The sequence below is a fragment of the Crocodylus siamensis genome, chromosome 2 (genome assembly GCF_052110815.1).
Source record: "Crocodylus siamensis isolate JL-2025a chromosome 2, ASM5211081v1, whole genome shotgun sequence".
Classification (NCBI taxonomy): Eukaryota; Metazoa; Chordata; order Crocodylia; family Crocodylidae; genus Crocodylus; species Crocodylus siamensis.
In genome coordinates, this window is record NC_143396.1 from 156,660,272 (window position 1) to 156,687,867 (window position 27,596).

The 27,596-nt window shown below is 44.1% G+C and overlaps 1 protein-coding gene across 18 annotated transcripts in view; it reads right to left on the minus strand.

The window, feature by feature from the left end:
• Positions 1-27,596, minus strand: part of LOC149870943 (uncharacterized) — a 52,018-nt gene that overhangs the window by 16,051 nt on the left and 8,371 nt on the right. For 6 of the 18 annotated variants that reach the window (XR_016440143.1, XR_016440151.1, XR_016440155.1 and 3 more), the window contains one exon: positions 9,037-9,813. The exons of 4 other annotated variants lie outside the window; for them this stretch is intronic. Coding sequence is in view for 4 of the 14 variants with exons in the window: in XM_090031886.1 (XP_089888012.1) it covers positions 9,808-9,813 (6 nt within the window). In the remaining 10 variants the exon portion in view is untranslated. Of the gene's footprint in view, positions 1-9,036; positions 9,814-11,692; positions 11,765-11,826; positions 25,837-27,596 lie in introns of those variants that run through there. 8 more of the 18 variants (XR_016440145.1, XR_016440152.1, XM_090031883.1 and 5 more) reach the window with 4 other exon arrangements.

Genomic DNA, 27,596 nt, shown 5'->3' on the forward strand with positions numbered 1-27,596 from the left:
TGCAATATCAGCTGGCCGTGCCTCTTGCAAGCAGTTTATGGCCTTGAGTTTACTCGCATGATGTATCTTTCCTTTTCTGTCACTGTGGGAAGTTTTTCTAACACAACATAGTAATAGTTTTGTTTTGTTTTTATTAGCTCAAATTAACTGAACTTTGCAGTAACCAGCTGAATCAGAGGGGTGAAATGGTTGAATATGTTACTGGAAGGTGATAAAGGAGACCAGTGGACAATTCCCAAAGTAAGGTACTGGAAAAAGGCCAAATTAAGAGGTGTGCTCATGATGGGTCTGTTGAACAAAGGAATATGCTGACAGGATAAAATATGGGCAATATGCTGACTGTAGAGAAACCATTCAGAAAGCAGGGTGTCATCAAAGGAGTCAAGTTATAGAAAAACATAAAAGAGGGGAGCAAGAAAGTTAAGTGTGTGTCGTCGTCATCATCATTGTCATCATGAATCCAGCTTTCAATACCTGTCTGGACTCTCCCTGTCAACGATGCACCCTTTGCTTCAGGAACTGAGTGGCAGTCTTTTCTGTTGAGCAAAGTAACATCTGGGATTGGGTGAGATCATTGTACTAAGTGCTTTTCTCTCTCTGAATATAGAAACTGATAATACTTGTTGTACTAATAAAGTAGACTTTGATTTTAGGACACTGAGTTGTCCATGTTTGTATTCCACATTTCACTTAAGGGTTAATTGTGCTTTAACAATTCCTAAGCATTATCTGCTGGACAGTGGTGCTATCAGTAGGGCCTGATCCCATGGCATGGGATTGAAGGAGGCAGTGCAGGGTCCCACTTGGCAGCAGGCGGAGTGCAGGTGGCATGGAGCCCGATCTTGAAACATAGGGTCTAATCCAGCCCACAGCACCAAAAGGATTGAGCACCCCTGAACTATGCTGTATAGAGACATATAAGGCATTATTCCTCCATTAATGTACTGGTGTAGATGAGGGAAGTCAGAGTGGAGAGGAGAATCAGTCCTAATAGAGACACTAGGGTTGCCAACTCACAACTGAACAATTTTATGATTTTTTTTTTTCTTAGTTTACAGAGTCATGATGCTGTGTGAGAATATCAACTTTCATTTGCCAAAAAAAAGATGTTACCCCTCACAGCTCCAGGAAAAATCTTGAACATACAAACCTCTTAGACTCTGAAATCAGAAGAATCCCTAAATATAACATTGTTTAAAATATTATCATTTTTAAAATGTTAATGATTGTCAAATAGTTGAGATGAACAATAGTGAGCTACAGAGTAAACCTTGCTTCTGTAAACTCAGCCATATTGCCAGTGTCAGTACTTCTGTTTATGGTAACATGGTACATTGTGATACATATTCTTTAAAGATAGGCTTGTCATAGAGGGTTTTATGAAAGCTGGAAAGATTGATGGAACGGATAATGTTTTCAGGAGAAAAATGATAAGACATGGAAAATTGTACTTATTTGGGCAGCTGAGCACAGCAGATGGCAAGATCTTAAGGGAAATAAACACAAAGTTTGGGAAAGCAAGCAGTGTGTTCTGGCAGTGTCAATGATCTCATACAGCAGAAATCAGTCAAAAATTAAATAGAGGCTGCACAGCACTCATGTTTTGTCAACAATTTTATAAAGGACAAGGAGTTGGCAGCATGAATGGATAGGGCAGAGAAGGCTGACTGGGTCAAGGGCCAGTTTTTGAAAAAATAATTGTCAGGATCAGATGGCATTATTACTTTGTAACCAAGAGATTTGAATGGAGAGCCACCAACTGTGTGTCAAAGAGCAAACCACTGCAAAATAGGCTAAACATGGTTTTGCCCCGTTTTCAAACACAAGCTAATGACTGACAGTGCACAAAACATGAAAGGTATGTGAAGGGACACATAATACAAATACATTTACAGATTCATCTGATTTACTGTTTTTTGTGAAAGATTTCTTCAGTCCAGGTTCAAAGCTGGAACAAGTCCATATAGTTCTACCACTTCTCCCAGCCCTGATCCGGATGCATGGGGGGAAGGGATGTGGCTTGAGTCCATGTCGAGAAGGTGGCATGGCCAGCCCAAATCCAGCTGCACAGGCAGAAGGGGACATGGCCCAGCCCCACTGTATGGAGGGAAGGGGGCATGGCCTGGCCCCAACATGGAGGGAGAGACAGGGAGGTGGCCTGGTCCCAACTCAGCTGCATGGGGCTTGGGAATTTGGCAGTGGGGAAAGGTATTAATGGCCACTGCTCCCCCACTGCCAAATTTTCCAATCTGTCGGAAGGCCTGCAGGCCAGATGCTGTAGGTCTGTGGGCTAAATCTGGCCCGTGGGGAGGAGGTTGAGTACCCTGGTCTACTCTAAAGGTTTATCAGTCTGAAAGCAAGATCCTCTCATTATTTACAATCTGTGAAGACATAATTGCGTTCTGCAAAATATCTCTGATGAGCACCAGTAAAATTTCACAATATGCTCCACATTATCATGGGGTGTGCATCTGTCACTAATTAAATAGAAAATAAAAGATGGACACATAAACAAATGATAAAGGTACTTTTTTGTTAACACACTCCTTATGCAATTTGTAGAACTAGGGGACATTTTAGGTAAATAGTAAATTAGCACATTAATGAGGTTGGGGAAAAACTAAGCTAAGATGGACCAGCAAATGTTTCTATTGAAACACTGGGCTAAAATTACTTGGAAATGTCAAAACAAATATCTTTTCATTTTGAAACATTTTCATGTTTAAAAAAACCCCCAAAACCTATCTACACTTCATAAAGTAGGAAGTTAAAAATATTAAATAACTTCAAAATTAAACATTTTGCATTGACCAGAAATCATTTTTTAATTTAATAAAAAAAATAACATTTTTGTTCTGCATTGACCTGAACAGTAGTTTTAAATTGGTTCAGTTTTGCTGCTGAGAGCACTGATTTTTGAACAGTATGAAAGTTCAGTGGCAGAGAACAGCTTGCTCAAAATGAAGTATTATGTATATGTCCACAGTAACATAACAAAGGAAATCAACAAATGGCCTCCACTTATTTCAGCTTTAGTCTTTTCTTGAGAGTTCCTTGTCCCAGCACCTTACTAGGTATTTGACTGAAGACTGCACCTCTTCATTCCTGCATTTTCTGCTTTCAGTCTTTTCCAGTTTTTTTTTTTCTCTGAGTTCTTAGACAGTGTTTTATTCATATCAAAATTTCTTTGTTTGTTTTGGAACATGAGAACCTCATTAACCAGTTCATTCATTTCCACAGATGAATAAATACAGACCAACTTCTAGTAGTGGATTCATTGTCTATCTGAGCACCAGCATTTGAGACTGAAGCCATTGTCCCTAACTGTGTCCAGTCTCAGTGTGAATAGACACAGGAAGGGAAGAGTGCTATATGAACACTACATTCAGTTAATGCTTTTATAATAGTAAGTAAAGATACCAGGTGAAAACCTGGTCCACTAATGTCAACAGAAGTTTTGAAAAGAGCTGGATCAGGTTGGACACTGAATGATTTGTGTATGAACGCTTACAATTGTAACTTAGCATAACTCAAGAAGACAGCTCAGTTTAAAGTTCTAAATAGACAACAACACAAGTAAAGAGTAATTATTTGTATTTCATTACAGTGGACCAGCATATGGAGCTATGGTAATTTATGTCTGCTGAGAATCTGGCCACATATATTCAAGACAAAGGACTACTGTAGAATCTACATGGCCTGCAGAAAATAATTCACTTTGCAAGGGATTGTCCCTGAAGGTTATTGATATCTATGGGACTTCCTATATTGATTTCTATGGGACCGTCTATATATTTTGGAAAATAACAAGAAGAGATTATTTGCTTTGAAGCACTTGAATCCCTTAAAAAATAAGATTTTAGGAACTGCCACATTTGGCCAGGCCTACTGTCCTACTAATCCAGTCTCTTGTCCCAGAAAGAGACGAGTACCCTTCAGCAGGCAGTTTTAAGATAACCTGTCCCCAAGGAAAGCCTTCTTCTAAATTAATAATTTGAGATTTTTGTAAGTCCTGAAGCTTGAGGATTTATATTGCTTCCAAAGATTGTGCGTGTGCACACACACACACACACACACACACACACACTTTGAATTCTAGATATTTTGTTATCTATATAAATCCTATTCAAGTTTTGGTTTTGAATGTACTTCACAACAATGAGTACCACAGTCTAAATATCAGCTGTATAGACAAAGTATTTCCTTTTATTAAACTGTAATTTACCAGTTTTTAGTTTAATTGAAAAGCATGTTTGCCTGGGTGAACAGAAGTTTCTCTTCTGCTTTCTCTAAACCATTCACTCTTTTCTATCCTTAGAAACTATTCCTTTTTGCTTTTCTTTCTAGGTTGAACATTTCCAGTCTAGTCACTTGGGGTCAGATTCTATCTATTAGGTATGTAAATAGATAGCAGGTATTTGAGGTCCCTGCTACACGCTACATATAAGACATGAGTCATCAGTTAATCATGTTTTAAGCTGTAACCTGGCCACAGGTGAAAGCAATTAGTGGCATCATAAAACAAGGAACAAGCAACAAGGTTATTCTACAAAAAATGTATAATAACTTTGGGGCTGGTACCTATCATGCTGTTAATTGAACATGTGGCCAGATGTGCCCCTGTGGCTGGGAGCTCTGGCAGTTGAGGGGGCACCCAGACACAGGAGCTTGCTACATCCTAGTGCAGGCTCGTGATCCCAGGCTCCCCCTGAACTGGCAATAAAGCATGATGAGATCTAATGTTCAATCTCACAATCACGCCTCCTGTCATGTACATGTAGCATGGCAGAAAGTACAATTGTGTGGATTGTGCATCGGATCCTACCATGCCTTTACCTGCATGTCTGGCAGGGGTCTAAGACAACTAAGTGGGATCCTATTCCACCTTGCTCAAGCCCCTGAAAAATTATTACAAGAGGTATGTGGTCCCTCCTCCTCCTCAATGCTGTTTTATTACCTGATTTCATGGCTAAGATCATGTTGCATTACGTACATTACATTATTGAATTGTCAGGGATTTGAAATGACTGAAACAGAGTTAAACTGGAGTGTGAGCTGAAGTCCTAGTAGACGTGCAGTTGGTGGATTAGAATCTAACTCACTGTTTCTCAGCTGACTCTATGATAATAGAGAAAGTGCAAGTGCATGATAATCAATGTTATTCATAATGTTTTAAAATGACAGTATTTGATAAACATTTAGGATCATATCCTATATATGAGTGTATTTCAGATGCAAAAGGTCTCTCACCCTGCGTTGTTTCAAGCTCAAAATGTAGTTCTCTCACAAAGACTATTGTACATAATGCAGTTGATCAACTGTAAATTCCAAACTCATATCTTTTATGAAATTTGTAAACAGGCTTGGTCCTAAACCAGTGTATCTCTGGCCATGTCTCTGTGCAGTAGCATCGCTGGGCACAAACCGTGATGCGATGCTACTGCACAATAGTAACAAGCTACTATTGCTCAGTAAGTATCACTAGGCAATCGTACCAAAATGCTACTGTGAAGTAACGCCAGTTACTGTGCAGACATTTAGTACTTGGTTATGTAACAATGGCGCAGTCATTGTTTCATGTCGGTGTGACCTCTGTGTTTATTGCACACATGGAACTGTATGGATTATACTGTCTTTTGTCTACATCAGCAGTTCTCAACCTTTATTAGACTTGAGGCACCCCTCACTATATTCAAGATACCCCTAGACAAGTGCTTAGTTTTCACTAGTTTTTTGATTACAGAAAAAGACCTGTTCTGTTGCAAAGAGCTCAGAAAGGCTATGACAAGTCAGAATGTTTTTAAACACTGCGGATTCCTATTTGAAATCTCTGGGTTTGTCTTGTGTTTGCACACCTAAAAGTACCAATTTTGTGTGGTCCCCAGTGGCCCCCTTTAGTGGCCTAAAGGGACCTCAGGGCACCCCAGGGTGCCACAGCACACTGGTTGAGAATCACTGGTCTATTTTAAGGCTTGTACCTTGCAAGTGGCTGAGCATCTTCTGAAAAGTGCTGCGTTCCTTCCACTGATTATTATGAGGGAAAGACGCTTAGCATTTCCTGGTCAACTCAGTGCTTTGCACCATGAAGCCTTTCCATTTTAAATGCATTTAAGCAGAGACCACATCTTTACCTGGGTACAGCTCAGCACTTATGAGTAACAAATACATAGCACATGAAATGTGTATAAAGATAATCCTGGCAGAGAAACAAAAAGACATATAAAGAATCTGCGTTGTCATGCGTTGTTGAAGATTGTTAGTTGCTACTTTCTTCAATTATATTCTGTGGGGAGATATTGTACTTAGTGGAAGTCATCTCAAGTATTTATTGAAACTAGTATTACAGCATTCCTATTGATTACAGTTTCTTCAGGATTGTGTGCGTGTACACCAATAGATTACACTGGTGTAGAATCTAACTGTCGAGTTATATATATTACACACATGCTGAAGGAATTAAACAATACGCCTGCCTGTCTCAGTTTCTGATCAGATGTCATGGTTCAGTTAGTGTGTATAGTTTTAAATACAGTATGAAGAGCTTATATGTATCTTAGAAATATTCTACATTATTCTGCTGTCAAATATCTAACTCCTAATCATGCAGGTACATTCTTTTCTGTTTTGTAATTCACTTACCTTTACAACAAAAACATGAATGTGCATGTTCTTAAGTTTTAGTGAAACTCCATGCAATTTTATTTTCTAATGAAATACAGTATTTTAAAAACAGCATTATATTTTTCTTCTGATAATTGAAATAAAGGTGGTCAGAGGGCTGAGAGGGAGGTTTGGCCCTGATGTTTGGTGCTATACTTTGACTCCTATAGGGAAATGCAGCATATGTTAACAGCACTGCAAGCCAGCCATGGCAGGAAGTGAATGTAGCTTTTCAATGGAAAATGTCAAAATGACTTTTCATTGTCAGCCCAGAATGTCAGACATAAGATTTGAAAGTAAATCCATTTACAGTTCAGGTATCTGTGCTCTTGTACTTTCTGTTACAGAAATGTTTACATTTGTTTGCACTCAGGTTTCAGCTTTGTTCGAGTTCACTTTATATAATTCCTTGTCACATCTGAAACAATAGATATTGGACTGTGTCCAATGAATCTAGGAATTTTGTCTAGATAAGGATGGTTGGAATCAATCTGTCAGGCAAAAGCTTTGACGTCTCTGATCTAAATACCACAATGCTATAGTTATGAAAGATGCATCTTCAGATTTGTAAGGGTCTCAGCATGCTCATTAACCTGCCTTTTACCATGAAACACCCAATAATCTGGTAGGATGTTTCCCAAAAAAAGGGAAGCAAATGTCCATGTCCTTTAAAGGCCCTTGCCCAGTGAGCAGTTTATCATTTGAGAACAAAAGACATAGCATGAAAATAAAACAGCCTAATAAAACAGATAAATGTTGGCCACATACTCGCAGGCTTTTTCCCATCCTACTGAGGCAACCCCCGCACAGAGGAACCTATTTCTTTTACCATTTGCATCCAGCTTTTCTTCCCCAGAAAGGCCTCCAAGCCATGTGACAGCAGGATCTCTTAGCTCTATCCAGGCTGTTGCTTTCCTTTTTCATACACCTGGATTCCAATATTTGACTTCAGTGCAAACTGAGACAAGTCCAAGGAGCCTGTAAAGGAAATGCTTCATGGCCTGTCAGCTTTATTTAGTTATCACTGATTGTTTTATTATTTAAATGGAGATGGGGGGGAGGTAGGGGAAAGCTCTTTCAAATCAATGTAAAAGTTACTCTTTCCCAGCATCTAGCTATCTATAGGTATATGTATATCTGTATTTTTTCCTCTTCTAACAGAGCTGTAACTTATAGATACTGTTATAGTCACACAAATGCAAGGTCTGTGTAAATATGTGTAACGTAACATGAAAATCAGGTTTAGCTTGACCAGTAAAAATTTGGGTTTTTTCCTAGGCTAAAAGTAAAAATATCTATTTGCTGTAAAGGCCATTGTTAAAAAGAGCAGGCAAGTGTCATTCAAGTTAAATATCTAGTTTGGTGTGCAGAGCTCTCCTAATAACCTGAGACTACACATGTTAAGGGAGTTAAGAAGTAAAAGCTCCAGCTCCCCAAGTGGCACAGAGCTCCCCTCATTTTGCCTGCCCCATCTTCCAGAGCTCAGAGCTGCCCCTGGAGCCAGGGACCGCTTCTGCCCCAGCCCCTGGAACCTAGTCCTGCCCTCCTCCCTCTTCCCCTGGCCAGCGCCTGTGCTCCTGCCAGCATGGGGTTGGCACCTGGGCGACTGTCACTGGAGCCTGGAACTCCCCCTGGCTGCTGCAGGGGTGCAGAGCAGGGCAGGAGCAGCCCTGGACTAGACTGCTCCTGCTGGGTTCACTTTGCTTCAGACCCAGGTGCATGTGTAGGCACGCACCTGGACACAGTTTAATTTGCACAAAATTCAAGCATTAATTACAAGCGTAGATGTGCCCAGTGTTGCATAAGTCACAAATAGGGATTTTAAATATCTAGACAAAATCCAGTATTGAAATACAGAGTTACTTTTTCACAGAGTCATTGAACATTATCATATACTACATCATGGGTAATTCATGTGACTGAATAAACTGCTGAGCAATTTGCACCGCATTGAACTACTCCTGGGCACAGCTTCTACACGCATGCCCCAGGACAGCAGCAAATTGACCTGGGGAGGAATTGTTTAGGCTGGGGCTGCTCCTGCCCTGCTTTGCCCCCTGCAACCGGCAGGAGGAGCATCAGGGCCAGCCGCAGCAGCCCGGGTGCCAGTCCCCTTCCCTAAAAGGCTGCCCTGTGCTTTGATCCCCAGCCACAAACTTCTGTGGCTCCAAGCAGTCTGCAGCCTGCTGACACAGGCCTCCAAGACTGTCCCAGGAGTCTGTGCCCAGTGTTCCGTGCGTGCTCCTCACCCTTCCTCTGGCAGTGGTGGCCAGTGCACTGTGTGGGCAACCATCTCCTCCACCACCTGCAGCAGTTGCCCACAGATCCCAGACACCCTAGTGCAACCCCAAGAACACACACACTGCACATAGTTTTCAACAAACCCCAAACTTTATTTCCCTCCATAACACAATAACAGACCCCTCCTCCCTCACAACAACAGACCCCCAGCCAGGGTGCACCACCAATAAACCACCCTCATCCTCATGAAATTACGTGGGGTCATCAGGGCCCACAAGGGGTGCCAGCCCCACCACAGGCATCCCACACAGGGGCTGGATGGAGCCAGGCCAAGTGGTGGACAGCGGGTGAAGCAGGTAGCCTGGGCAGCAGAGGACCAGGATCTGGAGCAGAGGTTGGGGATCCTGCCTGTGGCAGGTGGCACTGCACCTGTTACCATGCCCACTGTGGGGCCTGAGGCAGGCTTGTGGGCAGCTGCCAGAGGCCAGCTGAGGCCAGGGCCAGGGTCTGGACATCAGGCATGGCAAAAGACACTGCCAGGGCCAGCACCACATCAGCAATGCACTGGTTCTCCTCACTGACAGCTGATGTCTAGCACACCATGTTGCACACTGGGCCACCAGCAGTCTTTCCTGGGCCTGCACCAGCCTCTGCAGGTGGGCATGGTATGTTGCATGGTCTTTGTGGTCCACTCTGAGGCTTGTCACATCCCATGGTACTTGTGCTAGGTCTAACTCTTCTCAAGCTGTTCCTCAAAGACAGTGACCAGCTGCTTGAGGACAGCTGTCCAACCCTGGCTCCTGTGCTGATGGAGCTGGTGTAAGCAGAACACATCTACAGAGGTTGGAGGTGTCCTTGGGGCCCCATTGCCACTACCTCCAGGTGGTTCTCGCCCACATCCAGCAGCTAGTTCTACAAAGCAAGGACAGAGAGGTTCCTTGTGAGAATTTGCAACATTTCAGAGATAACGTGGGGCCCATGGGGGCCAGGATCCTGTCCAGCTTCTGAAGGAAGGGCATGATCACAAGAGTGACCCCAGACTATCTGTTGTGGTCCCAGACATGGACCCAATGCACTTTCAGGGCCTTGGACTTCACATGGCACTGGTGGTCACTCCACCAGTATCCACACTCCTGCATCTGCCAGGCCATGTTGTTATGGGCATAGGAGTTGGCCTGTGTGGCATGGAAAAATTGCTGCCACACCTTTATGTCCCCCCAGATGGCAACCAGCAAAGCTGTCTGTTCATGGGTCCAATTGGGCCCCTGTCCCTACGTGGCAGTAGAGGCAAGGCCCAATATGGCAGCATCTGGGATCGGGTTTGGCAGGTGGCAGGGGGCGGTAGGCTCAGGGGTCAGGGACAGACCTGATTTGGCAGGGGATATGGGGGTTAGTCCCAGGCTCCAGCTGATGGTAGAACTATGTCCTGAGCTCTGGGGGGGAGGCGTGGGGGGCAGCTCAGGCCTGGCAGGGGGCACAGGGCCTCAGGCTGTGGCTGGTGGTGGATACTTTGCCTGGGCACTGGGTGGCATCCCCAGCCTGTCAGGGGGCATGGTGGTCAGCCCTGGGCTCCGGCCAGGGTCACCAGGGGTCAGGCCCAGGCTCTGGGTGGTTCCGTCAAGCAATGGAGGAGCTGGCTGTATCACAAGGCTCTTGATTCATAGATTCATAGATTCATAGATGCTAGGGTCGGAAGGGACCTCAATAGATCATCGAGTCCGACCCCCTGCATAAGCAGGAAAGAGTGCTGGGCCTACATTACCCCAGCTAGATACACATCCAACCTTCTCTTGAATACCCCCAGGGTAGGGGAGAGCACCACCTCCCTTGGGAGCCCGTTCCAGACCTTGGCCACTCGAACTGTGAAGAAGTTCCTCCTAATATCTAATCTAAATCTGCTCTCCTCCAGCTTGTGGCCATTATTTCTTGTAACCCCCGGGGGCGCCTTGGTGAATAAATACTCACCAATTCCCTTCTGTGCCCCCCTGACGAACTTATAGGCAGCCACCAGGTCGCCTCTCAACCTTCTCTTGCGGAGGCTGAAAAGGTCCAGTTTCTCTAATCTCTCCTCATAGGGCTTGGCCTGCAGGCCCTTAACCATACGAGTGGCCCTTCTCTGGACCCTCTCCAGGTTATCCGCATCTTTCTTGAAGTGCGGCGCCCAGAATTGCACGCAGTACTCCAGCTGCGGTCTGACCAGCGCCCGATAGAGGGGAAGTATCACCTCCTTGGACTTATTTGTCATGCATCTGCTGATGCACGATAAAGTGCCATTGGCTTTTCTGATGGTTTCATCACACTGCCGACTCATGTTCATCTTGGAGTCTACTAGGACTCCAAGATCCCTTTCCACTTCCGTGCCACCCAGCAGGTCATTTCCTAGGCTGTAGGTGTGCTGGACATTTTTCCTCCCTAGATGCAGCACTTTGCATTTCTCCTTGTTGAACTGCATTCTGTTGTTTTCTGCCCACTTGTCTAACCTGTCCAGGTCTGCTTGCAGCTGTTCCCTGCCCTCCGGCGTGTCCACTTCGCCCCATAGCTTAGTGTCATCTGCAAACTTGGACAGAGTACATTTCACCCCCTCGTCCAAGTCGCTGATGAAGACATTAAAGAGTATCGGTCCAAGCACCGAGCCCTGCGGGACCCCACTGCCCACACTCTTCCAGGTCGAAACCGACCCATCCACCACAACTCTCTGGGTGCGACCCTCCAGCCAATTCTCCACCCACCGGACTGTGCAGTCATCCAAGTCACAGCCCCTTAACTTGTTCACCAGTATGGGGTGGGATACCGTGTCAAAGGCCTTCCTGAAGTCCAAGTATACGACATCCACCCCTCCTCCTGCGTCGAGGCGTTTTGTGACCTGGTCATAAAAAGAGACTAGATTGGTCAGGCACGATCTACCTGCCACGAACCCGTGCTGGTTTCCCCTCAGCATAATTTGTCCTGCCGGGCTCTCACAAATGTGAGCCTTGATGATTTTCTCAAAGATTTTGCCAAGGATGGAGGTGAGACTGACTGGCCTATAGTTACCCGGGTCCTCCTTCCTCCCCTTCTTGAAAATGGGAACCACATTGGCCCTTTTCCAGTCCTCCGGGACTTGACCCGTGCGCCACGAGCGTTCAAATATTCCCGCCAGTGGCTCTGCAATAATGTCGGCCAGTGCCTTCAGTACCCTCGGATGGAGCTCATCCGGGCCTGCCGACTTAAAGGCATCCAGTTCCTCCAAGTGACCCTGCACCACCTCAGGGTCCACGCATGGAAGTCTGGTGCCTTGCTGCTGCCTCCCTACACTCCCAGTGAGAGACTTGTCATGCCTCTCGCTTAGGAACACTGAGGCGAAGAACTCGTTGAGGAGTTCAGCCTTGTCCCCTCTGTCCGTCACCAATTGTTTCTGCCCATTTAGCAGGGGTCCTATTCCTCCCTGGGCCTTCCTTTTACTCCCTATATATCTAAAAAACAATTTCTTATTGTCTTTTACTTGGGTTGCCATCCTCAGCTCCATGGTAGCTTGAGTCATGTGGCTCAACAGCAAGCAGAACTTTGGTCCTCTGCCGGCTGGGCTGACCAGACACAATTTATGCCCAGGTCGGCATCTACATATGCATTTCTGTGCAGTATAAAACTCTGCAGCAGGATAGTACTTATATTTACAAGTACTACCCTGAAGCAGAGTTAATTAGTTTACTGTGGGCTAATAGGGCTGCATGTGTAGATGTCCCACATTTACTGCAGAGATAATTAGTCTAGTCTGCAGTAAACTTCTCACGTAGATGTGCCCTGTATGTGGCCCCATGTCACATGCCATGCACACATTCTGTCTTTAGTAAGTGACATCTGGCACATACAGTTCCATAATGTGGATAACCTGGTGTCCTCCTTCAAGAAATCCTTCAAGCACTGCCCAAGCCATAAGGTCTGAGACAGGGAGTCTGTCACCAGTGAAAGTGGGGACTCAAATGCCACTGTGCCATTGCCACCAGAGCCTGTGCTCACAAGGTGGAATTTGTGATTCAGTGTAGTTCATTACCGTGCCAAGTATATGCAGTACCGGAAATCACACCCAGCACACATTGCATGCATAAACGTTATGATTTCTTAAGGTGGGGTGACATTCAAAATCAAGTAATGTCTGTGGCTGAAAATGCCACTCAGTTATGCAGCTCTAATGTGGTTTGAGGCCTGGTAGGCTGTGATCCACCCTGTACACAAGAAGCTGATAGATTTGATAAGTTGAGATGAAGACAAGGCATCACAAGAACTGTCAACCTGTCCTTGAAACGCCGGCACAGACCAGAACGGTTCCAGGCAATAGCTATGAAGCTAAACCAGTATTACAGGTATGTCCTGTCACTGCCACCACAATTTAGACAACCAGCTACCTCCTTCCTTGGTACTATTCACATTTTGGACCCCAACCAAGTGCCTGTTCTGAGTTGTGACCCTCAGCTACTGAAAGCAATCCCTGAAAGGGGGAAAGAGCATGACAATAAACATGTAGCTTACTAGGGCTATGCAAAGCTTTGGGTACTAGAGTGCAGGGCAATGGGAGGCAGTGGGGGTCCCCCCTCTCCCGCCACCTGGTAGGAGCCAGTGTTGGGGCTTTTTATTTTTTTTAAAGGGCTGGGAGCTGGGGTGGCTAGGGCAATCATGGCGGGGGGGGGGGCGGATGGGAGAGCGGGTGGGAGTTGGGGGCTCATGGCAGAGCCCCCTATGCAGTGTGGGGCAATAGGGGCAGTGGGGATTGCCCCCTTCCCTCACCTGGCAGCAGGTGGTGATTGGGGGCTTTGGGGTTTTTTCAAAGATCTAGGAACTGGGAGAACAGGCAGGGCAGCCATTAAGAGCAGGTGGGGCATGAGGCCGATTCGGAGATTCAGCCACTGCCAAATTGGCTGACTCTCTGAATCAGATTCAGCCAGATCGATTCAGGACAGTGATTTGAATCACCAAATTGAATCACTGTCCCCCAACTTAGCCGAATCCAAAGCGAATACTAGCTGCTTTGCACAGGCCTACTGCTTACATGAACTTCGTTAATGCCTGTGCCTGTGTTCGGGGGCTGTGACTGTGACTGGTTTCCACATCTCTATGCCCTGGCAAGAGTCTGCCTCACCATTCCACAGAACTCAGTGGACACTAAACATGTCATCTGAACGTATGGACAAGGAGTTCGCCCCAGAGACAGAGCATATCTGCATCTACTGCTAGATACCACATGTTAGCATGTATTAGCTAGCAGGAATTGCTTGTCTCAAGGTTAGCATTGAGTAAACTCCTTTTTACAATGTCCTTTAATAAAGTGTAAATCTATAGTATTAGTTACAATTCATGTTGTGTATGTGTTTAAATTCATAACACATTTCAGTTTAGAGTTTAATTAAATGCTTGACTGTGTAATAATGCATCAGTTAATGTCTTCCATGGGCTTGATCCCCTGATTAAAGCTGCGGAAGCCATTAAGAGAAACATTGTTAAGCAATTAAGCCATGGTTTCAGGCCATCTGGCAATCTATGAGGAGAGGCAGGGCTGCTGGGACCCCTCAGCCAATCAGAGGAGTGTGGGGTGGCCTGCCGTGATCAACCCAGGAAAATGGCAGCTGGCCTTGTGATCTGCCTGTGAAATTATCCAGCTGTCTCTTCAAGTTTGGTAGACCCCTTATCATATTTGGAATATGGAAAAAAATAATGAAAATTAGCACCAGATTTATATATCCAAAAATTCACCGCAGAATTTGATTATCAAATTTTAATTAAAGATTTTTGGCTAGCCCACCAGAAACTGTATCATATGATTTAAGTGGCTGAAGTGAATAATTCACAAATAAACTCATAGGTTTAAAAATTAGCAAAATTGTTAGCAGTATTCTTAAAAGTTGCAAACACATTCAGGAAAGCCAGGACTGAATCATGAATAACTCTATATAACCAAAATGGGGCTTCTTAGTGTAGCAGGCTTGCCCTTTGGAGGTTGGGTTGAGTCCCAGGCTTGAAATTTTGCTGTTTTGATTCGTGGAGCCCATCCACCAATCAGGAGGCAGCAAGAGGAGTTAAGTCACGCCCCTTTCCTGAGGGGAGGGGGAGAGGAGCTTTCCCCTCACTCCCCCAGACCTGACTGAAGACTGCAACACTCAGGTCCAGAAGACTTCAGGGGTGAAGCCCTAGAGTGTATAAAAGGAGCTGCGTGCCCAGCATGGGGGGAACACGTCCAGGACAGAGAAGAGACAAGAGAGGGACTTAGAAGAACTGGGGAGAGCTGCTCATCAGGGTGAAGCAGTAGCCCAGAAGTGCCCCGGAAGACTTCCATTGGCGGGGAGCGGAGGACAGTTCCAGCAGCTAGGCTCTCGGTGTGCAGTACAGCGCATGGTGTCCAGACCCTGGGAGCTGTGTGAGGCGGCTCGGGTCTGCAACCTCTGGTGTGTGGCCAGAGACACAGTGCACATGCTGGTGCACAGAGTAGGACCTTTGCAGCACTTGAGTGGCTCAGGTCCTCAACCCCCACTCCCAGAACAAGGCTGGGAGCTAGGTGCAGCAGGTGCTGCACAGAGGGTCCAGGAGTAGACCAAGCCTGGTGCTGCATGAGGCAGCCCAGGCCTCCGACCCATAGCAAAAGGCTGAGTCCAGGGAGCCAGACGGTGCTCAGGCTACTGAGCCAGCAGACAGGGCTGAGCCAGAGGCCCCAGAAGCCCTCCACAGTGGAGCCCTGTTCCAGGGGACAGCAACCCCTGCGAAGCCCACTGCAGGTGAGAGAGCGGCTTGGTGCAGAGGATCAGGGCCACCTTCCAGGCCTGGGAGCTGTGAGTTGCAGGGAAAGGAGGATTCCCACAGGGGAGGGGGAGTCCCACCTGGTTAGTTAAGGGCTCCTGAAAGTGGAGGTCCCACTGGGAGGCCCCCCTGAAGTTATCAGCTTCCTTGTAGGGCTTGGGAAAAGCCCAAGGGCATTGGGGTTTCCCGTTGGGATTAATTTTATCTTTGAGGTTCTTGCGCCATAAGTGGTGGGATGTCATGCCGTATATTTTGTGAACTCATGCTTGTAAATTAGTAGATGAGTCGAGTCCTAGGGCTCTGCTGGGACCCCCTGTTGCTATTATTTCGCCTGTTGTTTATTTGTATTTATTTGTGGCTTATTTATTGTCCACCCATACTTATCTATAATTTGTCTGTTAACTATCTAGGTTTATTTTGGGGTTTATCTATTTCAGGTCAGATACTTACTGGTATCTGAAGCACTGGTGTAAGGCTTTATAGAATTTACTCAGAGGGTATTGTTTATGTTATTTGTTTAAATATCATATATGTGTGTGTGTGTGTGTATATATATATATAGAGAGAGAGAGTACATATGTTTATATCCATGTTTTGTTTCCTTGTGATAAGTTAATGTAAATAAAATTGTATATAGATAAGTCCCCTGACTGTCCAGGCCTGGTTCTATGGGGACGGAGGGAAACTGAGCAGTCTGCTGTTCCCCACAGCACACCTGCCAGCTAACAATTCCCTTCAATTGGAGAAGGGGAGTATATACCAGAGTATACCTGGGCTACATCAGTATTATTGGAAATCAACTGTTTGATCAGCTTTACTTAACACTCACTCCTTCAAAATACGGTATAGGTAGTGACCATTCACAAAGTCTCTGAGAGCTAAGGGTAAAAGGTATGGTAGATATATAGGAAGTTGACTGAAGATGATTTGGTAGGCACCTTAGATATGAGTGTTCCTATTTTTGAAGTTGGGTAACTTATTGAAGTTCATGCATCGACTTGGTAGCAGAGCTGGTTCCAAAAATGAAAAGATTTGGCTCAGACTGCAAAAAGCACTGAGGAGCTGCATACAGCTTAAGAAACATAATTGGAGTTTTGATGTTCAAGATAATATTGTGTACATATAGTACCAGAGAAGAGCTATTCTTAATTGCTGTTGTGATAATAATAATATATGACATTATGCACTATAATTTGCCATAACAATCATTAATTAGATTTGTAACAATTGGTGCTTTGCATTAAATGAAGATGATTGGGTCAGTAATTGAAGGCTTTGCTATGTAGTTGCAGCTGGGATTTTTCTTGCCTCCTTAAGAATTTTTATTCATTCATTCATTTTTTATTCATTATTTTCTATTTTCTCCTGTTCTCAAAATTGATCACTGTTTCGTAAGCACTGGCTATAGAATGATACTATCTGATTTATAAAAATGTTGCTTTCTGAAGAATTTTGTTGGTTTAAATCAAAAAACATTACCAGGTCTTTGGTCTGTAGCAAGACAGTGGTTTTTCCTGTCAGGTTGTTGAGGCAAGAAAAGGATAGTCAAAGTGAGAAGAATTCCAATCAAGCCGGAATTAAATCAGTGCTTCTATCACCTACTGTACTACTCAAAAGTATTCATCCAAATATCTGATATTAGAAACCATGTAGGCCAACGGTTCCCAAACTGTGGGTCACAATCCCAAATGGGGTAGCAACATCAGCAGAACGGGTCATGGGGAAGAGGGGGTGTGGGTTGGGAGTGAGGGGCCATGTTGAGGAAATGGGGTCATGCTGAGGAAAAGTTTGGGAAGAACTGATATAGGCAAATAATAATTGTCACCATCTTCCAACCAGTAGAGCTAATCATATGAAGAAAGAGTAGCTTGAAGTCACTACTGCATTGTAACATTAAAGTCATGAAAAAAGGAGGCCAGACTGAAAATCTATGGAAAGTTACGCAGGAAATGACACATGGCATTCCATTAATTTCCTGCCACTTTGCAAGGTGTTCAAGCTGAATATTCACATGTTCATAATTTCCCAAGTGCTTGTTGCTTTCAGTGGCTGTAAGTGGAATCTGAGACCTTAATGAAATTCTAGGAAAAACAGCCCTGCCAATGCTATATGATATGACCTTCAACTTACAGCAATCTAGGAGGAGTTTGCTTCAAATTGTTCTTGCAATCAAAATCTTTTAACTGTATATAATATTGGGCTGTGCTTAATCCTCCACCTTTAGATTTAATTAATATGATACAGTTACTGACTATGGCATTGATTTTCTTCCATGGCCTAATATACTGTGTTTCAGACTCTTTCAGGCATGATATCAGATTAGAATTCAACCTGTGCCTGTGCTGCTGTGCTATATTGGCATTCAATTGAAAACAACTGAAGAATAAATAAGTATAAACATATACTTCATTAAGTTCAGTGATGCCACAAATGTAGTACACAATACTGTGCACATGGGCAAATGGGTTGTAATCACTCGTGTCAGTGGGTGTGCAAAATGAAGGTAATTTACACTGATTTCCTGTTCGTTGGGATCAAAATAAGTCTTTGATGGAAGTGAGTACACATATAATTTTCTAAGATACTTCCAGATAAGCTGCCCACTTCAGTCTGTATCTAGACCACCATATCTGATTACATCCAGCAAAAGTCCACAGATCAAACTGAGCATTATCTTCAATTTTACTTGTAGAATGCATTCAAAAGAGTTTCTCTAACCCAGCTTATAACAGCTTGTCTACTAATGGAATAGAATCATTCCATTAATTCTGAAAGGGTGGTATAACCCTTATAAATGTAGTAAATATAGTAGCCCTTAGAAGAGAGGAAAATAAATCAATCTTCTCTACACTTAGAATTTGGTTGATCACCTTAACTACTGGGGTAGGTGTTCCTCTGCAAAGGAAGTATATATCAAGTTTCATTTAGCACATGATAAGAAGATAGCCAGCAGGAACAGGAAAATGTGCTGGTAAACCACATCATTAGGTGGCACAGCCTCATCCTCTTTTGGGAGTATGCTCCAGTCCATTCAACCCAGCAGAATAGAGACTGCAAGTGACTTGTGTCATGATGACCTTCTCAACCCCTTATTGTCATTTTTGACAGGGACCATAGCCTGGGTTCTTCTGACTAGCAATGAATCTGATCAATAAGGTTTTGCTTTTCCTTTCTGAGCAAAACAGAAGATCTGGAACGAAGACATGAACTTTTATTAAACCCCCCCAGAGCATTAAACCTACAAAAAATCTACCTGGTTTTTAATGTAATAATTTTAAATTAAAAGGGCAAAGGATTGTACAGCAATTTTTGGGAAAACTAAGATTATATACCACAAACAAAAAGGGATACATTGTGCATGCATCTAAATAGATGTTAACAAACAATTGCAATTCTTTTCCTAAATTCATTTTTCCCCTCAATAATAAACATATCACTGGATAATTTTGCCTTTTAAGTCTACTTCAGACGTTTTACATGAATGCCTCTTCCAGTTCTTGAATTAGAGGATCAATATTTTGCAGTTCAATTGTATCACTTTTTTTTCCATTTTGGGGTTAACCTAATGTCACAATGGGTTAGACTGTGAATTTTAAGTAATAAAATACAATTTAGAGAGGCATCACAGCAAGTTTTTCAAAAACATATTCAATCTATAGATAGTTCACATTTCCTCAAATACAAAACAACACACATTACAGGATGACTCCCCATAATTAGATTCTACACACACAATTATAAATGAATTCTAATTTTCTGTGTATGGAATCTAATTATTGGTGCAGCATCTTAAATTCTGCCCCCCCCCCCACACACACACATCACCACCACCACTACTGTAGGGCAGGGAAGAGGTGATGAGTAATGGGGCAGGCAGTGGGGGAGCATATATTAGGGCAGGCAGGGGAGCAGTATTCAGAGCAGGCAGTGCGGAGCAGATGGTAGGGAGCAGGCAGTGTGGAGGTGTTGGGGCAGGCAGTGAGAGAGGAAGGCAGCTTGCCCCCTCCTGCCTGTCCCCTCTACTTACTCCCATTGTCCTTGCTCTGCCCACCAGCCTCAGGTGCTCTGATTCCCCCTTCCCACTTCTGTCAACTGCAGCCTCAGATCCCTGCTCTCCTTCCTCCCATCCTGAAGTCTCCCTCACACTGCCTATCCCTCAATCTCTCCCCACCTTTACCTTTGCTCCACCCCTGCTGCAGCCTGGGACATGGAGAACTCTCCAGCCCAGACCCCTAGCAGTGGCATGCAGCTGGCACTGCTGTTCCAGCCTGGCCCCATAGCAGCAACAGCAGGGAACTGGTGCTGTTGCTATGGGGCTGGGCTCAGCAGTACTGATTGCTATGGGGCCAGGCTGCACCACTGCTATGGGGCCAGGCTGGAATCATTCTCTGTGCTCTGGGCTGCAGCAGGGATGGAGCCTGCAATTGTGGAGCAAAGGTAAGGAGTGCAGCAGAGGGGGAGGAGGGTAGGGGGAGTATGTGGGGGAAGAATGGCAGGGCAGGTAGAGGCATTGGAGCAGGGAGGATGCAGCAGCTCTGATTCCGGCTTTAGCTCGGGACCAGAGCCGCAGCCACTGCCTGCCCCCCTCCAGCCCTCTCTTGCCCCATGCCCTTTCCCTAGTGCTCACTTGTAAAGCCACAGGCTTTTCCCTCCATGTTAAATGGGGAGGGGGGGATGGGAACGGACAGAGACAGGACCTCATATTCTAATAGAGTAAATACAGTAGATAATACAGTTTTAGAGCAATTCCAATTTTCATCCTAATAAATACCTCTAGTTTCATTAGTTTTTTTGTTTCTTTTCATTAGGCATAAAAACACACAAAGACTATGAAATCTCTCACATCACATTGTATAAGAGGATGCAGGTTTTACCATAGTATATTCACAGGAAATCCATGTTTGATACAGATTTTGCATCTATTAGTTCCACGGGCAACTGGTGCCACCTTGGTAAGGGGGGCACTTGCCCCCCCAGTGACCAGTCAGTGACCCGGGGGGGGCGGGGACGGTCCCCGCAGCCGGTCACACCTACCAGGAAATGGCTGTGGTGCTCCCAGAAGTGACCATGGCACTTCATCTGGCACTCCCACTCCCCAGCTGGCGCTTTCAGGGGTGGCACCGATGCTCCTGCCTGCCCCCTGCCTATCGCTTAAGTGGGAAGAGCGGCCTGTCAGGGGGTGCACCAGTGCTTTCAGGGGGTGCATGTGCATCTCCGTGCACCCCCAATGCATCTTCACTGATTAGTTCCAATTAACTGGACATTAAGAGGACAAAAACAAAGAAGTGTCTATTAGAATACTCCTTTCCCCACCTGCCATCTACATTTTTCAGGAAATCCTCATCTGGATTTACACAAAGTAACAATTTTGTTTTCTTTTTAATTGGGCAGAAGATTAGATATTTATTTTCATGAAGTTGGCATGCATTAATCGTTGTATCTCATGCAAAATGAAGGAAGTGATACTTCCGCTGTATTCTGCACTGGTGAAACCACAGCTGTAGTACTGCGTCCAGTTCTGGGCTCCGCACTTCAACAAGGAAATGGAAAAACTTGAGAGTGTCCAGAGAAGAGTCACCCATATGATCAGGAACTTGCAAGACAAGCTATATGAGGAGAGGCTGAGGGACTCGGACCTCTTCAGCCTACAGAAGATTAGGCTGAGAGGGAACTTGGTAGTGACTTACTGGTATCTCAGGGGAGTACATCAAGAATTCAGTGAACAGTTGTTTACCAGGGCACCCTTGATGAAGATGAGGAGCAATGGATACAAACTCCTGGAAGGCCGCTTCAGGCTCAATTCCAGGAAAAACTCCTTCATAGTCAGGGTGTCCAGACTGTGGAATAAGCTACCTCCAGTGGTGGTGCAGTCACCTACTTTGGAAATCTTCAAAAGGAGAATGGACAGTTGCCACCCCATTTGTCTTTTCCTGACTAGGGCAGGGGGACTGGACCCAATGATCTACAAGGTCCCTTCCAGCCCCTAACAATCTGTGAATTTGCCTAAATGGTGTTTTTATTACATTGATATATTTTCCAGCTAAAAGGAAGCTAGAGTGAGAGTAAAAACAGGGTATATACTTTTACCCTGTTTACATCAATGTACAAGAATGAGTTAGTTTTCTGCTAGTTTACATAACACTTGCTAATCACCTCATTATTCCATTAGATAAGGCAATAGAAATAGTATGTATCTATCTTTTTCGGTAGGCTTTAACAAAGAATCAATGATTGTGAGTTTTCACAAGACAGGTGTGCACAGGATCAACTTACAGCTGGAGTAAAAGGTCAGTAACTGGAGAGGAGTTTGTGACTGAGGTATGCTTCACTCAAAACTTCTGAGTGCATGGGTCTGCTGTGTTGCAGAGATCAAAGAGCAAACAGTTATTTTGCCAAATATCCACACCCTGACAATAAGTATAAGCAATGAAATTATGTAGCAGACGATGAAAGAATTCTGAGTGAGGCATATTGTGAGGGTCCTATTTCAAAGCAGCTCACAAAATTTAATTGCCCTACTCCCATTAATGCCAGTAGGATTTTCATGGTTGAATCATCAATGAGCATTGACTCATCTAGGTTTATGCTTATGTGTTTTAAATCTTTAATTTCTCTACACTAAAAGAGACTATAACAATTAATTGTCAGCAGTACTCAATAGCTATTTTCTTTGAAAATCAACCTTGATTCTTGCTATCTCTGCCTCTTTTTCCTTAATAATTTAATACTATCTTGCATGACATTTGTTTAGATTCTTTAGCAGGTGTTGACAGCTTTCAGTGCCTAGCAGGATCAGACTTAATGGGCCAAATCCCAAGAGGTAATGAACACCAATTCAACTACCTAACCTCTTGCCTTCTGTGGAGCACTGGATCCCCAGCATTTGATCATAATCTGAATTAAATAGTTGCAACACTGTTTCATTGTGGGCAGAACATCATATTTCCCCTAATATCATCCTTAAAAACTATTAAACCATTTTAGCTAAACTTTATCCAAAAGATGCAGCCTGAGGTAGGCTTGCCATTATAGTGGGACTTGCAGTGATAATGGGCGCTGACAGATATACACCTCCCTGGTCTAACTCATGGCACTTCACAGAAAGCCCAGGCAGGCAATAATTTTGGGCAGAGGGCTGCTTGCTGAGTTTTGGCAAGCCATTGAGGGCCACATGACAGGCAGCCAGGGAAGACGCATATTAATTTTCTAAATTTTTTAGGGACCCCACGGGCCAGATAGAATGGCTTGGTGGGTCACATCTGGCCTGCAGGCTGCATTTCGCCCACCCTTGCCTTAGACACACCCCCATTATCCCAGCTCTACTGCAATCTCAGGATGGCAGGGGAAGAAGGCAGGGGAAGGATGTCCATCCTGGGGTTTGTCCAGCCTGTGCTGGAGTGGCAAGGGTGGATGGATTGGAGATCCCCACCTCAGGGGGGCTCCAATCCACCCACCTCACCCTCCAGTACAGGCTAGGTAAACCCCAGATGGAACTCCCTCCCTTCCCTCCCATCCTGAAGACAGTACCAGGGACAGGGAGGGATCCTCCAGCACATTCCTGCTTCTGGAGCACACTAACAGAAGTTAATGAAGGCACTCCCCTTTGGAGGACCTTCATCTGAACCCTCGTGTAATGAGGGTTCATTTGTCATGTTATCAGGCACTTCTTAAAGTGCTCTGCATCCATGAACTTCTGTCAGTGCATGGCTGTAGAGCGCTTTCAGCGGCTGATCACAGGATAAAACATGACTTCTGTCAGTGCCTAATGGGATGCAGTGTTAGGTAACCTTAGTATAGGTGGTACCCTGAGTCTGTAACAAAAAATAGAGGATTTATTTGAGCAAGAAATAAAACAGTACTTTAAAATAATAGTCTTCAATGATACTGATCAAATTCACTGCTGGTTATATGGGTTGCCACTTCGTTAACTTCAAATGAATTTCTATACTCATATGCTAGCAAGAATCAAGGCCCTGCATTGTACGTTTGTTGGAGGGTGAAAAGCAGGCAGTAAAATATGAGGCAGTGAATACTTAAGCCAACTTTTTGTATTTCCAAATGCTTGAGTTTGAACCTTCATACAGATTTAGGATGAAGGCCAGTCCTACCAGTTGTAAATAAATACCTGGCCATGCAGGCTGGGACCTCAAAAGCAGTCAAACACAATTCTAGCCCCATCGCTTTCTTCTATGCTATTACCTTCAGAAACTGGGCAGGTGCTCTACCCAGTAAGATATTACACAAAGGTGAGCAGCATGATGACTATTAGTCATCTGCCCTTAGAAGAGAAGTCTATGTTTTGGATTCCAAGTGCATGGCAGGTATTTCATGCCCAGCCATGACTGAGTGGCATTGAGGCACCATCTGTGCTTAGTGCTTCCTATTGACTAACACTAGGGCTAAGTAAAGACAATCAAAAATTCTGGGGCTGACTTGATTCAATCTTTGTGGCTTAGTCTAAGTTGTGTAGATTGAATAGATAAGCAACTGAACAGACATTTACTTCTGATTCTGGAAATGTAGCCACATGCCTGCAATGGCCCAGGCCAGAAGCTGGGGTACATTAGAGCACATTTCCGTAACCCCCCTTCTCCCCCCTCCACCCCATTATCTGGGCTCTGTGAGCTGACTATTGAAGGTAGTTATCTCTCCCTATTGACTGCACAGGGACTGCACAGGGAACCTAGGTGTCTAACTCCGTATCTTTGAACAAACTTTCTGGGTCCAGTATGCCTAACTTAGACTTGTGTAAGGCCAAACTGGATTTTTTGCCCGTACCCTTTCTAAAAGCCAGTGAGAGCTTAACTGACCTGGCAGGGAAAAGTAAAGGAAAATCCCCTGGAAACTGTAGCCTTAGTTGGGCCTAAGAATTACTTGACTTTGGTATTCTCACCATGTTTTCTGTTTAATGAATAAATTCTGCCAAAAGGCAAGGGCCTGAAACAGATTTTGGGGTTGGCATTGATCCTTCCTGGCCTGGTTAGAAAGCACAGTAGCTCACAATTATACTACTGTGAGCAAAGTAGGCGGTCAGGCCCATAAGTCTGTGAACTTAGATCTGTGTTCTGGCACCGGGTTTTGATCCTGTGCCAGAGTAAATCAAGATAAACTTCTTTAAACTAATGGAGATGGGGTTAGTTGTTTCTGAAGAACAAGACAATAAAGAATGCCAGTGAGATGAGAATCAAGCCCTCTGGCCTTCTGTGTGTACAAAGTTTCAAGCACGCAAATAAAAAAATGAGCTGAAACCCAGGAGTGTAAATGTGGAGGTTGGACTAAAGTTCCTTTGAGAGTCTGATCTCCAGCGATCTCCAGTACAGATGACTGCTCAAGGGAATCAGGAGAGGCATTGTAATGCTGGCTCTTAGCATTCTTGGCCAGTAAGAAGAGAGGAGTGCGGGTGGTGGAAAAGCAGTTGATAACAATCAAAACATCACTGAGAGGGCAAGTCCTGTGCGGCACAGTTGCCCTGGGGATATATAGCCTGAACAAAGCAAAATCACAGAGGGCTCTTATCAGGTTCCAGCACTTTGAATTGGGTACCCACAAGAGGATAAGGCCCAGGCTGCTCCTATATAAGTAATTACTGTACCAACACCTCTGAGAGCTAGTTAAGTATTAGTATAATTATCTGACAGGTAGACAAACCATTTAAATTCTCTGACATAGCTTACTCAGGATCACAGAGCAGATCAGACTACATCTTTTACAGCTGCCTCAATTGTGAACAGAGGTCTAACTTTTCCAACTACCTCCATCATTTGTGATATTTTCTAGGCTGTAAATGTCAGTCTTTCCAGATTGGGACAGTGTGATTTACTCCCACACATGCTCAGGAGTGACTCTGCCTTCTAACTCTCAGGAAGCAGTAATCCGACTAACACACAACAACACTGAACAACTACTGTGTTCACCGTGACATGTACGTTTTGAACTAAGCAGCTCATGCTCTTACCTTGGGTGGGATAACATATTCACAATAGTCAGGTTTTTTGTTGAATGCAGGCAGTTTTTCTTGTTCTTTGACCCATCGCACATTCCATGAAATTATGTTTGATATTATTCAACACCCACTTAATATGAACAAAGTTGGATGTTGCCTGTGGATTGCTTGGAAACTGTTGCTTGTGTGCATTGCTTCAAGTTTTAGATTTTTACAAACCAGTATATGAGCTGTATTGATTACAGAAACACAGTAGATTACACGGACTGTTTTTATGCCCCAACTGGAGTATAACTTTTTAGGCAAATATTCCTAATTACAAATCTAGAATTTACTTTCCGTGAATTTTCTATTATTGTTGCCTAAAACCAGCCTTTGTAATGAACCTGCCCACAAATTAATTTGCTCAGCTATTCACACATACACACAGAACACCACAAAACAATCACAAACACTGCTGAAGGGAATTCATCAAAAAATGTGAACAAAAGTTCTTTGTGAATCATGTTTTGTACTGTTCCCGAACTGTGCTCCAAGCCATCCTGATCCCAAATAAACATCGCCCACAAAAAAACACATTTAAATTGCTGTTTCCTTTCTCCTTTTATAAAAAGCATCACTGTGCTGCACAAAAAACAAATTGCTAATCATACGAATACCCCACACCTCCAGTTTACTTTTATGTCATAATCTCTATTAAAATATGGCAACCTTATATTAACACCAACTCTTTCTAAGCTTTATTTCTTCCCAGAACAAAAGTCGTTCAGTCTCAGACAGCATGGCTAACCTTCATTTTGATGCCCTGCCACAGTCCACCAAAATTAACTCAGCACTAGCTAATTACAGGTCCACATCTGTTATTTCTTCTTCTAACCCATTTAAAATATCAGCTTTCTGGTTGCTCTCTTACAGAGACATTAGGGCACCATCCTTGCTATAATTCCTCTTTAAATTTCACCATTCCCTTTCAGACATCCTCTGCTTATTCCCTTCTATGCTAAAGGTAACTCAATTTATGGGTATGTTCACTAAAGGGACAGGCTGTTCCTAAAATGTATATCATTTCCCATGCACACCTTTTACTTTAACATAAAGAGATCGTGTCAGAGTCAGTTCCAATATTCACCTTTCCAAGGTAAGTATCATGAACTGTATAGCTTCAGGAGCTTTTAAAAACTCAGACTTGTGGCTCTGGAGAAGACATTAAAAAGCCCATAGCCTTTTTTGTAAGAATACAAATTTTCCTGCTGCTCTTGTTCAAAATTTCTCCTGCCTTGGCTGACATACATGTGCTGTGTCGCCTGCTGCCACGCCACAGATGACTGTATTTCATAGTGTTTCTGTGTGTATATATAGTTTGTGAAATACTTCATGTCCTTTGAAGTTGTACAATACCATATTTAAATTTTAGAACATGCTAGCATAATCTACTCTTATGTTACTAGTTTTAACCGTCTTTTCAGTCTACATGAACATGCTACTAATTGACCAGAATACGTAAGATTTTTCACAAGCTTCTGACTTGCACTGACCCTTAATAGATAATTGGCAGGGCGATTACACTATTATATCCTTCAATTAGGAATAATATCCAAATAATATCTTTTCTACATCATGCAGCAGGACTGAACTCTGTACCTTGTTTTTCTTTACATGCATGTAATCTATTTGTGTCCAGTTCCAGGAACATGTACATCGTTTATTAATATTATTTTCATAGTTTCATAGTTTCATAGTAGCTAGAGTCGGAAGGGACCTAGGTAGATCATCTAGTCCGACCCCCTGCCTTAGCAGGAAAGAGCACCGGGGTCAGATGACCCCGGCAAGGTGCTCATCTAACTTCCTTTTAAAAATCCCCAGGCTAGGAGCCTGCACCACTTCCCCTGGAAGCTGGTTCCAGGCCCTAGCCACCCTGACTGTGAAGTAGCGCCTCCTAATATCTAATCTAAACTTACCCTCCGCCAGTTTGTGACCGTTATTCCTGGTC